We start from the raw sequence: 14,422 nt of genomic DNA, 5'->3' as shown, positions 1-14,422 counted from the left end.
GTATTTCAGGGTGGGTACCCCGACCCTGTTACATGGTGGAAAGACTGGGGTTTGTTTTAAGAACAGAGACCAGTATGGAAGTATTAAAAAAACCGAAGGGGGATTGCATGTTAAGTAGGAAATCTGAAAGCTGTATGGGGGAATGGATTTTGACCTCATTAAATGTAAGAGTTTAATTAAGAACCCCTGAAGTGAGGAGATGCATGCCCTGGGCTACAAATTTAGAGCTAGGAACGATGATGCCACGTCTGCCTCTGCAGCCTTCGAGGTCCAGAAGCCCCAAGGCCTCTGACCCGTTAAAGGAGGTTTCAAAGGGCATTAGCTCACCACAGCATAGCACTCCGATCGGGAGTGACAGCTGCAATACTTGCAGAATGTCTGCCAGGGCTCACCCTGGTGTGCAGGAGGAAATTGCTGAGAAGTCTCTGCAGCTGTAGTTTGGCTTAGGTCAAGACATTAGTGTAATGATTAGCAAGATTGAGTCCTAATCGTCTGTCTTGGGGAAGGGCAATCTTCTGCCCTGCCACAATTTCCTGCTAAAAGAGAACCGTTAGTCTGTTAACAGTCACGGCCCTTCTGCTGAAACTGAACTGGCTGCGTATTGGAGGGGAAGAGGCTTTGTTCCGGTCCAGAAGAGATCAGCCCCACAGTAGCTATAATTGGACTTGATGCCTCCTAATTCTCACTCTGAACTCTACCAACGTGGTGTTTTTGCAGGTAGTTTCAAAGGAGGGGTTCCTGTAACGTCCCATCAGATTTCTGTGCTTCCCCGCAGAACGTGACTTGTTTCCCACCTTCTAGGGCGTACAAATCGGTGCTGGTAACCACTTTCCCTGGAGAGTCGGACCAACTGTAGGCAGCTTCTCTTTAGGTGGTAACAGCTTCAGTGTTCTGATACCTGTCGCCACTGGTACGTTACAACACTAGAGCGTACACATGGGGAGACTTGTTTCAAGGGGCGGTCCAGCTGAGGCAGTTTGGTCCAGTGGTTAGATCTGAGGATTTGGGAGTAAAGGAGTCGTGGGGCAGATCCTCAGCTGGTGTGAACTGTCATAGCTTCACTGAAGTCCATTCACACCAGCTGGGAATCAGTGCCCCGGGCTCTGCTGCGCTTTTCCCTTGATTCCGCGTGTAACTTAACCTCAGCTCACCTCAGTTCTCTCCATCCCTAAGCTAGGGATAATTACCCCCAGGACGGTGTTGGGGCTTAACGGCCGTAAATCTCATTAGCGCCTTTTGTACAAGGCTCTCCTAGCGCAGCGTGTCTGCCATTGAATTGCTAGGCTGCTATCATTCCCCTGCCATCCCTGTTTGCTTATGCTGTGTCTGTGTAGTATGCTGAACCTTAGGAGGTTTGCAAGCTATTTCTCTCTGATTATTTAGGGCTTGAGGGAGCCAGCTCCGTTTTCAGATGAAATTGAAGTGGACTACAGTAAGCCGTACGTCAGACTAACATTGGAAGAGGCGACCCGGGGCACCCCCTGTAAGTATTGTAAAGCCAAATGAGAAGGCAGTTACCTAAGCACGTGCGCTGTCCTAGGACTTCTCCTGGCTCAGTTAGAGTTTCATCCTCCCTTGTGTCAGGTTGGAAGGAGCCTTGTATCCACCCTGCGGACTAAGACTATTATTATTTGTATTACATGACTGCCTGGAGATTGGGGCCTTTGTTCTGGGAGCCGTATGTACACATCATACCAAAGAGCTTAACCCCTGCTAGAGGCTGCATTCCTATGCTGACTGTTCAAAGTACATGATCGTACCCAGCCCTTCATGGTGCCAGCTTCGTAGCTGTAATGAAAGCACTGCACTTCTTTCTGTAAATAGCAATAAAGTCATTAAAGGAGGTTTACTCATCTCATGACCTATCGAACAGTCTCTCAAAGGAATTTCTGGAAGCCCCGTGGCTTTGCACAGTCAGACTCTAGACTGGCCTAAACACTAGCACGCAGGTTTCCAAAGTGGTGTCTGTGATCCATGCTTTGAGAAAGTTCAAGATGCTCATTCTCACTTACATACGCAAGGGGGCCCGCAGATGGGGGTTAGAGGTCTCGAATCTCTGATTCCTCGGTTTCTCTGTGGAACCGTGCAACACATTCAGGATCAATCAAATTGGCTCTGCAAGTAATAAATTGTTACTGTCTTTTGGCATTCACTATACAGCTCGTCTACATCATCTAACATCTGTCCCTTCCCAACAAAACTCATTTTATTGCCTTAATTGACTGCCTCTGTTTCACCTTCAACGCCCTATAAGTGTCCCCAACTACTGTACATCTGTGTTTTTCCCCCCACACTGGCCCCTAGTCCTCCCCTCCTGCTGCTCCCTTTATCTGCTTCTCCCACCCTCAGCTTCAGACCTGCTTAAATGCTGCCCCCTATGCATGAAGCAGTCTCCTTCCTGTCTGCCAAGTGCCCTCCCTCTGGCTCAGACTTGGCTGTCTGGCTTAGATTGGCCCAGAGAGCCATGTCTAACTTCCCAGATGGCTGAAGTATCCCACAGCTGTGAGCGAGAGTCCGGTGTTGGCCTGGAAAAGTGGAAGTTAAGAAGTCTATTGTGCTTTTAGTAGTAGATGGGCTCCCGAATAGCCTTTAGGCTGAATGTGAAACAGTGGGCGAAAGTTAAGCGTGTGTGAGCTCAAGGATTGAAATAAACGAGCTGCTCTTTACTAAGAGATGGAGTAGCCATTAATCTGAATGGGGCTGAACCTTCTGGGGAGAACTTTATTCAGCACTAGCTTCTCCATAAAATTATCTGACGGCCCCAAGGCCTAGCAGGACTGTTTTGTGCTGCCTCAAGATGATTTTCAGTGCAGCTTGGCATTTCTTGGAAGCAGGAACTAAAGGTTGGCTCAATAATAGCGCTGCCTGGTCGATTTAGGCGTCCCAGTGAGCCGGAATTCTCGTTGGCCATTCTTCCAGAATCGGAGGACAGCAGCTCTAGTAGTGAGGTTCACCATGGAGTGTGGGGGGAATCGGGAAGATCTCAGGATTTCCTCCAGGAGCCTGCTGGGCGAACGTAACACAAACCCATGAAATATCTTCGGCTAGTCGCCTGTTGGTAGTCGGTTGCCGAGCAGAACCTTGACACGTTGCGTTTTGATTCCTGTAGGATGGCGATGTTGGATGTTTGCATTTTCCCCAGGTTTCCCTTTGCGCTGTGTGCACCTTCTCCCAGGGCAGCTGCACTGAGTCCCATGAGAACACCACGCAGGGCACTTTAGGTTTTAAGTCTGTCTCTGAATGTCGTTCCATGCTTAGTCTGGGCACCCCCATGCACTGACTCCTAACGGAAACAACCCAGCAATTTCCCTTCTCAAAACTTTTCTGGCTACAGCTCCACATTCTGACGATTGTTTCTATAGCAACACGTACAACCAAATTCCTCCCACAAGCAACCCCAGGCTCACTAGGTCTTCAAACCCCCCAGGTAAGGTGCAGCCAGAAAATGCTTTCCCCAGGAGTGGCTCTCCGTGAATAACGTCTGTTTGTTTTTGTGTTCAGTGGATCGACCAGTCAGGGTTTACGCTGATGGGATATTTGACTTATTTCACTCTGGACATGCCCGGGCCTTGATGCAGGCAAAGAACCTCTTCCCGAACACATATCTCATTGTGGGAGGTAAGGAGAGGTCTCTTGACTTTGGCAGCCTTACAGGAATAGTTTACCTTGCCAAAGGTACGATTGCAACCTATAGTTTCCTTTGCACTCTGCAACCCTTAGCGTCTTACGCTGTGCCTGGCCCTTGTTGCAGCTCAAAGGGCAGCCACGTTGTAATCTCGTCCTCTTCAGTATTGAATTGGATACAGTTCGGGGGGGAGGGATAGCTCAGTGGTTTGAGCATTGGCCTGCTAAACCCAGGGTTGTGAGCTCAATCCTTGAGGGGGCCACTTGGGGATCTGGGGCAAAATCAGTACTTGGTCCTGCTAGTGAAGGCAGGGGGCTGGACTTGATGACCTTTCAAGGTCCCTTCCAGTTCTAGGAGATGGGATATCTCCATTATTTCTTATTTCAGTGCAAATGGGCCTGTCTATAAAAATGGAACTCCAGAATTGATTTTTTTTTTATTTATTTTTTTTAAAGGTGGGAACTACTTTCTGTTCTGACAGAGTTAGTCTAACTTTTGATCTAAATTTTGTGTGTCAAGAAATGCTGTTCAAAGCATTGAGTGCCAAAATATAAAGGGACATTCTGAGCATCCGTCTGGAGAACAGGAGCAGTTGAAGAATAAGAAACTGTCCCTCTGTATGCGTCGTCTCAACATTAGCTTCAAGCTGGGAGTGATTTCACCCTTCCTATATCAGCTGTTTGGCTGGAGCGGCAATTTATCGATTGAGATTGGCCTGTTGACTTTTGGGCCTTCCCAAATTATTACATAGAGTTACTAAAGCATTGTTGATTTTATTTCATGTGGTTTAATCTGCCTGGTAATTGGACTAATTGGATGATTTGCTATGAACCCATTCTATTCTAGTTTGATCTGTTCAGATGGGTTTTGGCTTCATTTCTAAATTTGGAAACCTGTTTGGTTCTGATGTTTCTTTGCTAGGTGTCAGGGTTCTGGACCCGAGTCAGCCTCTGTGTAAATGAGGCAATTCTGTGCCCCACCTAGTGGCGGTCCATAGAGCTGCCCTGTGCTCCCAGTACTGATGCCCAAAGCTTTGGAAGGAAAGTTGACTTTTCTGTATTCATTTCTTTCTACAAGCAGCATGAGTTCCAGAGCCTTTAAGGGCCTCGGGTGAAGGGCTACCGGCCAGTCAACTGACCAATTTCACATAATAATGCTGTATTCTTCACAGTGTGTGGAAATCAATGGAATTGATTTGAGAGACTTCCTCGCCTCCGTAACGCGCTCTCTTCTCCCCTCCACCTCCACCTCCAAGCCTTTCACACCTATGCTTTACTGCAGCGGTTCTCAAACTGTGGGTCGGGACGCCATTTTAATGGGGTCGCCAGGGCTGGCATTAGACTTACTGGGGCCCAGGGCCAAAGCCCGAGGGCTTCTGAGACCCACCACCCAGGGCTGGTTACAGGCCCCCCACCTGTGGCTGAAGCCCTTGGGCTTCAGCTTTGGCTCCCCCTCCTGGAGCAACGGGGCTTGGGCAGGCTCAGGCTTTGGTCCACCCTCCTGGGGTCGTGTAATAATTTTTGTTCTCAAAAGAGAGTCGCGAAGCAGGGGGTTGGACTAGATGACCTCCTGAGGTCCCTTCCACCCTGACATTCTATGATTCTAAGTTTGCGAACCCTTGCCTTACTGGTTAGAGCTGTAGACTGGGCGTTGAACGCTGGGTTCTCTTCCTGAATCGCCAACACCTCTTGTGACGCTTGAGCTGTATCTGCTGAGCCCGCTTAGCATGGAAGATCTGCCAGGGTCTTGGCACAGAGTTCTCTCGTGCCGCACGGGGCAGACGGTGGAGTCCGGTAGTGGAGGGGGTCAGGGTGGGTATTCAGAAGACTAACAGAACTCACCTTTGCTCTGTGCCCGTGTCCGCAGTCTGCAGTGATGAGCTGACCCATAACCTCAAAGGCTTCACGGTGATGAACGAAAGCGAGCGTTACGATGCGGTGCAGCACTGTCGCTACGTGGATGAAGTGGTGAGAAACGCACCATGGACCCTCACCCCGGAGTTCCTGGCAGAGCACCAGGTAAGACACAGCAGTAGAGCTGCTAGGGGCTTTCAGACAATCAGGCGACTGTGCTGCGTGTGCGCTTGTAACGACCATGCTCCTGCCGCACACCTGCAGTACAGGATTCCGAATAACTGCTGTATTTCCCTCTGGTCATTCGTACCAGCACGGCCGGTGTTAGAGCAACCCTCTTCTGTTACACGTCCTAGAGTGTGCAGTGAGTTGGTATAATGGGCCGTGTTTGTTTCTAAGGCGGTTAGGGGCCTGGGCAGAGCTAGCCTGTAATGGCCGGTACTGTCAAAATCCATGGCAGGTCAGTCATAGTGAGGCCTCCTTTTTTCTGTTCCCTAACATGAGAACAAGGCGTCACTCAAAGTTAGTGGCAGATAAATGCAAAACAGTAACAAGCCTGTGGGTGAAGTTCCACTAGCAGGAGTTTGGAGAGGCAAATACCATGGTTGGCTTTAAAAAGGGGCTGGAAGTTTTATTGCCAGTAGTAACACTTGTGGTTGTGTAGATTGAGAGAAGGTGAATCAAATCTCCTGCTTCAGGACACGTGCTTATTTGCTGCAGGGGTCAGGAAGGAATTTGCGGCCAGATGCACTAAGGAGCTTTCTCGCCTTCCTCTGGACATCAAATATTGCCCTCTGCTGGCACAGGCTGCTGCTCAAGGCCCAACAGTTCGCTCAGTTTATGACACTGTTTGAAGCTTGAAACTGCCGTTTGCTTCTTACCCCAGTTGTCTTCCTCCTTGGCATGCACTCACAGGCTTGTCTAGGGTTGCTCAGGAGAGCTGGGCTGTGGAGGGTTAACCTTGTTTCGAAAGCAAACCCCATTGACATTCCTCATTGCTATGCTAGCCCTGTACCTGTACACAGGTGCTGAGCAGTGAGTAATTACGTGGTCATTACATCAAAAGGTACCTTCTGTGGATTCAAGGAAAGATTTATTCTAACTCTTTTCTTCAACCCCCAGATTGATTTTGTTGCCCATGATGACATCCCATATTCTTCTGCTGGGAGTGACGATGTTTATAAACACATAAAAGAAGCAGGTGAGGCATAAGTCGTGGTGGTGACCTGTAACCTTTACCATCTAGCACTAGCTGGTGGGTCTTGAGGCAGGGGTTATAGCAAAAACGTTGTTCTGGTTACTGTCCATCTTGGCAAGGATTTAGTGTCTAGGGAGACTGATCTCACTTCTGTCCAGGGTCTTTTACTGCTCCCTTTGCCATGGGATCTGAGTACCTAAAAGATTGATTCTTCCACACCAGGCTTGAACCACATTGGCAGGGCTGTTCCTGTGATGCATGGAATAAACAGAAGCCCTGGGTCTCAAACGCTGCTAATCCAGCACCTCTAATACCATGGTCACTCTTAGTTCATTAGTCCTGGTACGATGGATCTGCTCTTTTCTGACCTATCCTTTAGGTAACGACTGCATGCTTGTTATCTAATAGCTAGCAAAATAAGTGACCCACAGTTGTATCCCCAGAGGACTCCCCTGAATTAATTCCTACGTTAAGTCCAGTCGCTGTGGTTGAACAAGAGCAGATCTTTTAGAAAAACATCCCATCTTGATTTAAAAATTGCCAGGGATGGAAAATCCCCCACACTCCTTGATGAACTGTTCCAGTGGTTAATTCCTCTCACTGTTTAAAAAAAAAAAAAAAATGCACTTTATTTCTAGTCTGTCCCTCTCTAGCTTCAACTTCCAGCCATTGGATCTTGTCTGCTAGACTGAAGAGCCATCTACAGTCAAATTTCTGTTCCCCATGTAGGTACACCTCTACCTCGATATAACGCTGTCCTCGGGAGCCAAAAAATCTTACCGCGTTATAGGTGAAACCGCATTATATCGAACTTGCTTTGATCCGCTGGAGTGCACAGCTCCACCCCCTCGGAGCACTGCTTTACCGTGTTATATCCGAATTCGTGTTCTATCAGGTCACTTTATATCAGGATAGAGGTGTACTTAGACTGATTAAATCGCCCCTGAACTTGCTTTTTGATAAGTTACGTAGCTTGAGCTCCTTCAGTCCCTCACTATAAGGTATACTTTCCAATCCTTTAATCCTTCTCGTGGCTCTTCTCTGAACCCTCTCCGGTTTTTGACTATTCTTCGTGAATTGTGGACACCAGAACTGGACAGTTTTCAAGGGTCAAAATATAGAACAAGGCCAATTGGGGGCTGGGGGAGAGAGAAAGAGAGAGAGAGTATATAGTATAGTATAGTAGTAGGGTATGATCTTTAAGAGCCTGTGAAATACCCCAGCCTGCATATTGAGAGTCAGTAACAGCTCCTCACTTCCATCTGACCTACACCTGTCCTGGGTTTTATCCCCCTGCTCTCAGGCATGTTTGCACCAACTCAGAGGACCGAAGGGATCTCCACATCAGATATCATCACCCGGATTGTACGAGACTATGATGTCTATGCCCGACGGAACCTGCAGAGGGGATACACTGCCAAGGAGCTGAACGTCAGCTTCATAAACGTGAGTCTCGATGCGTTAGACTGTAAATCCACCCGGGCAGGGACTGTCTCTTACTGCGTGCGTGTGCAGCACCGAGCACAGCGGGAGCCTGATCCCGACCCAGGCCTCGGGGAGTGACTGCAATACAAATGGGTAGTAATAAATCCGCAGGGCTAACCAGTCACACGCACTGCACCAGTATTTGCTTTTTACGCTGTCATGGGATCTTGTCAGCTCATTTTCCCCCTTGAAATTCTGCACAGAAGACTCAACGCCAACAAAGGGACAATCAAAATCTTTCTGTGAAATTGTCTGTTTCCGCCAGCCAACCATGTGACTGCCTCAGACCAGCTCCTGGTTGAGTACTAGGCTGTGAACGCGGCAGATGCAGGTTGCAGAGTGTCGTTTTGTGTTTTTGATTGAAACATCATCCATTCCCAGCCGTGACTACTAGTGTGTGTCCACGAGCCTCGGGCAGCTCAGCAATAGAGCCGGTGCTGTTTGCTTATATTATTACCAGCAAATTATCTTCACCTTTTTAAATCCTAAAAAAGTAAGAGTAATTACCTGTGGGACAGGTGAAAATCTAAGTGCTCAATGTCCTAATCCTTCCCCCTGCGTTGTTTGCTTCTACAGGAGAAGAAATATCACCTGCAGGAACGTGTGGACAAGGTGAAAAAGAGGGTGAAGGACGTGGAGGAGAAATCGAAGGAGTTTGTCCAGAAAGTGGAGGAAAAGAGTATTGACCTCATTCAAAAATGGGAGGAGAAATCCCGGGAATTCATCGGCAACTTCCTGGAGATGTTTGGACCGGAAGGAGCACTGGTAACAAGTTCACCCTGGAGATGGGGAATAAAAACAGGGTGGGAGGGGGATTTCAGAAAGCGTCCTGGGAAACTTTAATGCTTCTGGGAGATGCTGTTGTGCTAGCCCTGCAGAGGGAAGTCCTCTAGCTAACCACAGCACAGTGCCGGCTTCCCTCCCAGACCATCTCCATCAGCCATGTGCTAAGGGGGGCCCTGTTAGAGGCCAAAGTAGCTCAGTCTTCAAGGATCACTTATCCTTGGCCTGTCTGAGATGACCCACATGGCTGCCACGGTGGGTTTGTATTCAGCACACCGATTCCCCGAGAGTTGGACTGACGCCTCCAACTTATTTTACACACGTCACCAAGTAGCCGTGGGAGGGTGGTAACTTTCAACCATGGATCTGAACTTAGCGCCTAGTGGTGAAATTGCTCCCGGTTCTGTTACCCAGCCCCCTACGGCCGTGCGCTGACCTGACACCGAGCCTGTCCAACGACAGCTACGTTGGTGCCCATGCAAGTGGAGGTTTTTCCATAGGGTTCGTCTCGCAGCATGGGATGGTGATTGGCCAGCGCAGCCATAAATGCCGCGAGTGCTGGGCGCCAGCACCCATTCCCATCGCCTTCGAACGTGCCACCGGCCACGTAGTTAATCTCCCTCCTGTTTCCCTCCCCTCGCTAGAAACACATGCTGAAGGAGGGCAAAGGCCGGATGTTGCAGGCTATCAGCCCAAAACAGAGCCCAAGCAGCAGCCCGACGCATGAGCGCTCCCCCTCTCCCTCCTTCCGCTGGCCCTTCTCCACCAAGACCCCTCCTTCCTCGCCGGCCAACCTCTCCAGGAACCAATCCGCCGTCGCCTATGACATCAGCGAGGACGAGGAGGACTAGTCGCGGGCCGCGGACACTGAATCGCTGATTGCCGAATTCCAGCTCCTAACCCACGGGGAACTTGAAACGCGAGAGCAATGGTGACGTGGCGGCTGACGACCCTCCAAGAGGCACCATCTGCTCTGCGCAAGGGCTACTGTCTGGGAAGCACAGTCTAACGTTCTCCCTATCCCCAGCCCCTTTTTATTGTTTACGTTCCAATGGTTTCCAAGAGAAAAGAGGGTTTTATTTTTTTTTTTTAAATATTTTAAAGAGAGTGGCACTGAAGCCTTTGCCCTGTGAAACCTCAGCCAGACAGGTGGGCATGGGGAGAACAGTTAATCAGACCCTTTTGTCTGTCTGCTGCTTTGACCCACTGCAGCCTTTTATTGCCCAAGGCAGGATTCGCCATCGCTGCTGAACCTCTTGAATGATGGACATGCTGGGTCCTCAGATGGTGCGAACTTGAGACAGCGCAGGAAGCGGTAGTGTAGAGGAGCTATTTTTTAATTCTAAAGAGACATCCGTACTGTACTGGAACCAGTAAGAACCTACCCACCTCCCTGTGTCTTGACCTTGCTTCTTTTAGCTGAGGTTCCCAATGTTTCATAGTGGAAAGCTGCCTTGTGTCTCCTGTGTGGGAAATCCACCGTCTGAGAAGCCACACCAGCGTAGAACGGGTCACGCACCGTTCTGTAAAGTCTGGTAAACCTGCACAGCGGATACAACTCTATACCTGACTCGGCAAGGAAAAGGCCGTCTTAGAACATTCTATCTGCCATGCGGGCATCTAGGAGCATCGCTAAATCTCAGGCTAAGAACCTCATTTTGCCCATCAGCTGCTGTTTGAGGGAAGACTATCACCCCTTCTTTCCAGACGTGCGTTGTGTGTGTGTGTGCACGTACGCTCAGCTAGGCAATAACAAATATGCCTGCTCCTTCAGAAAGGTCCTCTTCCTGCCTTCGCACCTCCCCCCAGTCTCTGGTGTGCCACACATATTACTGTCTGTCCAAACGTCCACGCTGGGTGCTTTGCTTTGCCCGGGTCCGTATTGGTTTACATTATTGTGCGCTAAGGGATGGAGAGCTGTGACCTCTCTCCTATCGGGGAGGTGAAGACCCTGCTAAGAGAGCTGTTCAGAATGTCCGTGGCCAATTCTCTGTCCATTTTGATGTGCAGGTGGATAGATGCTGGGGTTTGTTCTCACATAGGTGTCAAATCATTTGTGCATTAAATGCAGGTACCTCTGTCCGTTAGCTGTTTCTTGAGGGCGCAGAAATAGCATAAAAGGAAACTGCCACTGTTTTTAATTTTAACCGATAACCCCTGTTCATTTGAAATTGTGGTCCAATGACGCTTTGCTATTAACTATGTAATGTTTATATTGCGCTTTAAGTGCCCCCTTGATAAGAGCTGTAGCACAGCGTCAAACATTGAGTCCCTGCACAGCGCGTGCCCAAGGGAAGTCCTCTGGGCAAGCAGGTTGCGGGTCTTGTTGGAACGCACTCTATCCTGGAAGCCAGCATCCAGGGGGGTGGAGCTGCCGTATCTACAGCCGTGAAACTCCCAACGTTGCTTTGGTGCCCGAGCTCGCCTTGCCATCTCCTGTTTAGAAAGCGCTTCCTTGAATGTTGCAAACAGACAGCGAGGTCAGATTAAGAATCGCGTGGGCAAAGTCTGCGGGTGTTAAAACCCACGACGTTCAATCCAGGGAAACAATGATTCTGTGGAGACTAAAAGGCAGATGCCAGAGCCATCCTACGCAGTGATACGCAGCTATCGAACGTGACCACCCTGTACGTAAAAGGGGCCGCTACTTCCTCAAAGTTCTGTCAACTGTTCTGTGAAATGCCACCTTTGGGGCTTGGCATAGACTCTCGTCCTTCACCAGGCTTGGTCAAACTGATTCTTCCCCCATTCCTATATTTCCCGAGAAGCCAGAGCTGGCAAAGGGGAAGGAAAGCTTTAGTTTCCCAGTATGCCAGTGTGAGTGATTCCTCCCAGCAGGGATGGCCATGGCTCTGGGAGGGTTTTAGCAGCTGTAGGGGGAGCACTTGCGTTGATCTGAGGTGGCACCAAAATGGTGAGATGCAAACGATGCTTAATTTCTCGGCATCTGAGTGGTGGCAGATATCTGTAACTCTCCTGCTCACGTATCTGTAGACACACCCCTCCTTCGGCAGATACTTAAGTCTATTTCCTCACCTGATCGCATGCTGTAGGCAGGGCAGCACAGGGCACCGACAGTCACGTTAAACACAGGGTGTGAACAGTATTCTATAGCTTTGGATGATAACAGTATTTACTGTGTCCAATCACTCCTAAATTCTGCACAGGGAAGACACTCCATGGTCTCTGCATGGGGTGGGGTCACTTGTGCAGCCAGGGCATGTTGTTTGCCTGTAACTAGGAATATCAAAGTTGTTTCTTGTAACCTAACCATCCCTGCTTCCTCCTTGCACTTTGCAAATTAAAGTGGACTCTCCAATCCCAAATCAGTGTGTTTATCATGGCTTTTAGAGAGACGGCATCATTGCCTGGAGCCCACCGTCTGGAACACTTCATGTCTGTTGCTGCACGTAGCTGAGTGCCAGAAATCCATCTGCACAGTGTAATGTACCCTCGGCATAGCAAAGTTCCCTCTGATGATTGGTGAGGGGCAGGCTGGGTTTCCCAGGGTGTTACCTCATCATAATCACTTGACTGTTTCATTCCGTGCGTCTCTACTGAGCCTCACCTACACATTGGAACAGCTGCTCATGCGTGTCGGACGGGGCTGGTTAGAATACTGAGGCAGTGACAGCGTAGAGGAATGGGAGAAGTTTGTGTTTCTCCCCCACTACAAGATCGATCTCCAGGGAGAATTTGCCGCATTAAATGGAACCTGGTACCACTAGATCCATAGGGGTCAATTTCTGCAAAACCGTATGAGATGCGGCTTCGAGCGATCTCTGACCTCCTGCATAGGGCGGTTGGCTTTGAAGGCAAGCCATTGCAAGTGCCTTTCCACGTGGGACAGGAAGGGCGGCAGTGGAGTGAAGCAGAAGACAGTAGCAGGCAAAGGCTGGGCATGAGCAGAACTTCTGGTGCGACTGATTGGACTCTAAGAAGCTGTGATAGTGACGTTCGACAGCACGTGAGTTGGGGCTTCAGAAGAAAGTTAGTCAGGCTTCTGGAGGGGAAGTGGAACATGTCTGTTAAAGAGTTTAACCCCATAAAACTTTCTAACAAAATCATTTAAAACCTGGCCCACGGTAGAAGGTGTGATTAGGGTCCATCTGTAACGCGAAGCATGTGCTAGTGCAGTTAATGCTTCTAACATATTCTTTCCCTCCTCTTTTTGTAACAATATATATGGAACATGCTGGGGTGGGGACCTTGTGCAGGAAGCCTGTATGCAGACCCCTTCCCCCCCCCCCCCCCCCCCCCAGGTAGGGGTTGTTTCTTGTGACTTTTAACGGTGTTCAGATTCCCTGCCTTCCTTTCCTATACAGAACGGGGTGTAGCTTGTCCAGCGAGGGGACAGAACCTGTCTTTTCAACTCTTCGTTTGTACATTGCACGTGGTCAGGTGCATGGAGCACGTGTTCACCTTGGCTGCTGTTTGACTCCTAGAAAGCCATATAGAGAAAGAGAAGGAGAATGTTCTCAGCAATACGTTGTCTGTCACAAGAGTGTAACCAACGGTGTAAAACTGGACAGTTTTGTAACTCATCTAAAATGCTGCCACTTGCGTAAAGCTCGACCAGAACAGTTGTTCTGTTTTGTTTCTTCTTGGGGCGAGATCAATGCGTAGATTTTTCCAAATCAAATAAATGGAACAATGTGGTTTTTGGAATTCGTTTTAAATTCCAGATTTTCTTTTAGCTTTTCCGTTCACTGAAACATCACTTACCTTGTTACGAAAACGCTGCGGGATAAGGTTTTATGCTGGCATACAAATTGAGCTAAAGGGTGCAGTGGTTCAGATTGCTAGGGGGAAAGTGGGGCTTTCCATCAATGCTATCCCAAGCTGGGTGACACTGTAGGGCACAGAGATGGGAGTCACGTGAGTTTTGTTATCTTAGCAGGATGGGGTGCTGTCGTACTTGACACACACCGGTGTGGTGCATTGCTCCTCTCACTAGGGTGCCTCGGGATGTCTCCTCTCAATCAATGTTAACTGTATTGGTTTCTCTGTGTGTGTGTGTGTGTGTGTGTGTGTGCGCGCGCACACGCGTTACTGGCTTGTTCGGAGTTGGGTTTTGGTTTTTATGTTTAGCCAAATAAATGCAAAGTCATTTTACCCAACCCTTGTCAAACTGTGCCCGATATTTTCTTTTTTCTTAATTGGAGTGCTTTTAATCTCCCTTGATCTGCCATCCCTTATTGGAAAGGTGGTCCAAGGTAGAACTCTTGAAGTCATCGCCTTTCTTAACAGATTTCCCACCAATTCCCCTTCCCCGTGCGAAACTAGCACTGAGCTACTGACCAAACGTGCCCTGTATAGCGCTGGTTAATGCCACTTTCCTTTACCGGTTTCTTACGTCAGACTGTATTCTACAGCTCTGCTAGTGCTGGGCCATTTTTTCTTTCTTTAATTCCAGCCTGGCAGCTGATTCTGTTCTGCCAAAGCAGAGGGGACATGCAGGCTGTGCCACGTTTGATT

The 14,422-nt window shown here is 49.0% G+C and overlaps 1 protein-coding gene across 3 annotated transcripts in view; it reads left to right on the top strand.

Moving 5' to 3' along the window:
* The window catches only part of PCYT1A (phosphate cytidylyltransferase 1A, choline), a 30,900-nt gene extending 16,836 nt beyond the window's left edge, over nt 1–14,064 (top strand). The window contains exons 3-10 of one of the 3 annotated variants that reach the window (XR_008446116.1): nt 1,384–1,483; nt 3,502–3,618; nt 5,492–5,643; nt 6,601–6,679; nt 7,980–8,122; nt 8,738–8,926; nt 9,589–12,911; nt 13,270–14,064. Coding sequence is in view for 2 of the 3 variants with exons in the window: in XM_054038984.1 (XP_053894959.1) it covers nt 1,384–1,483; nt 3,502–3,618; nt 5,492–5,643; nt 6,601–6,679; nt 7,980–8,122; nt 8,738–8,926; nt 9,589–9,795 (987 nt within the window). In the remaining variant the exon portion in view is untranslated. Of the gene's footprint in view, nt 1–1,383; nt 1,484–3,501; nt 3,619–5,491; nt 5,644–6,600; nt 6,680–7,979; nt 8,123–8,737; nt 8,927–9,588 lie in introns of all 3 variants that reach the window. The other 2 variants (XM_054038985.1, XM_054038984.1) reach the window with 2 other exon arrangements.
* The last annotated feature ends 358 nt before the right edge of the window (nt 14,065–14,422 follow it).

This window comes from Malaclemys terrapin, chromosome 9 (assembly GCF_027887155.1).
Source record: "Malaclemys terrapin pileata isolate rMalTer1 chromosome 9, rMalTer1.hap1, whole genome shotgun sequence".
NCBI classification, from domain to species: Eukaryota; Metazoa; Chordata; order Testudines; family Emydidae; genus Malaclemys; species Malaclemys terrapin.
The sequence above is the reverse complement of the archived record's forward strand: the minus strand, read 5'-3'. Positions and strand labels throughout refer to the sequence as shown.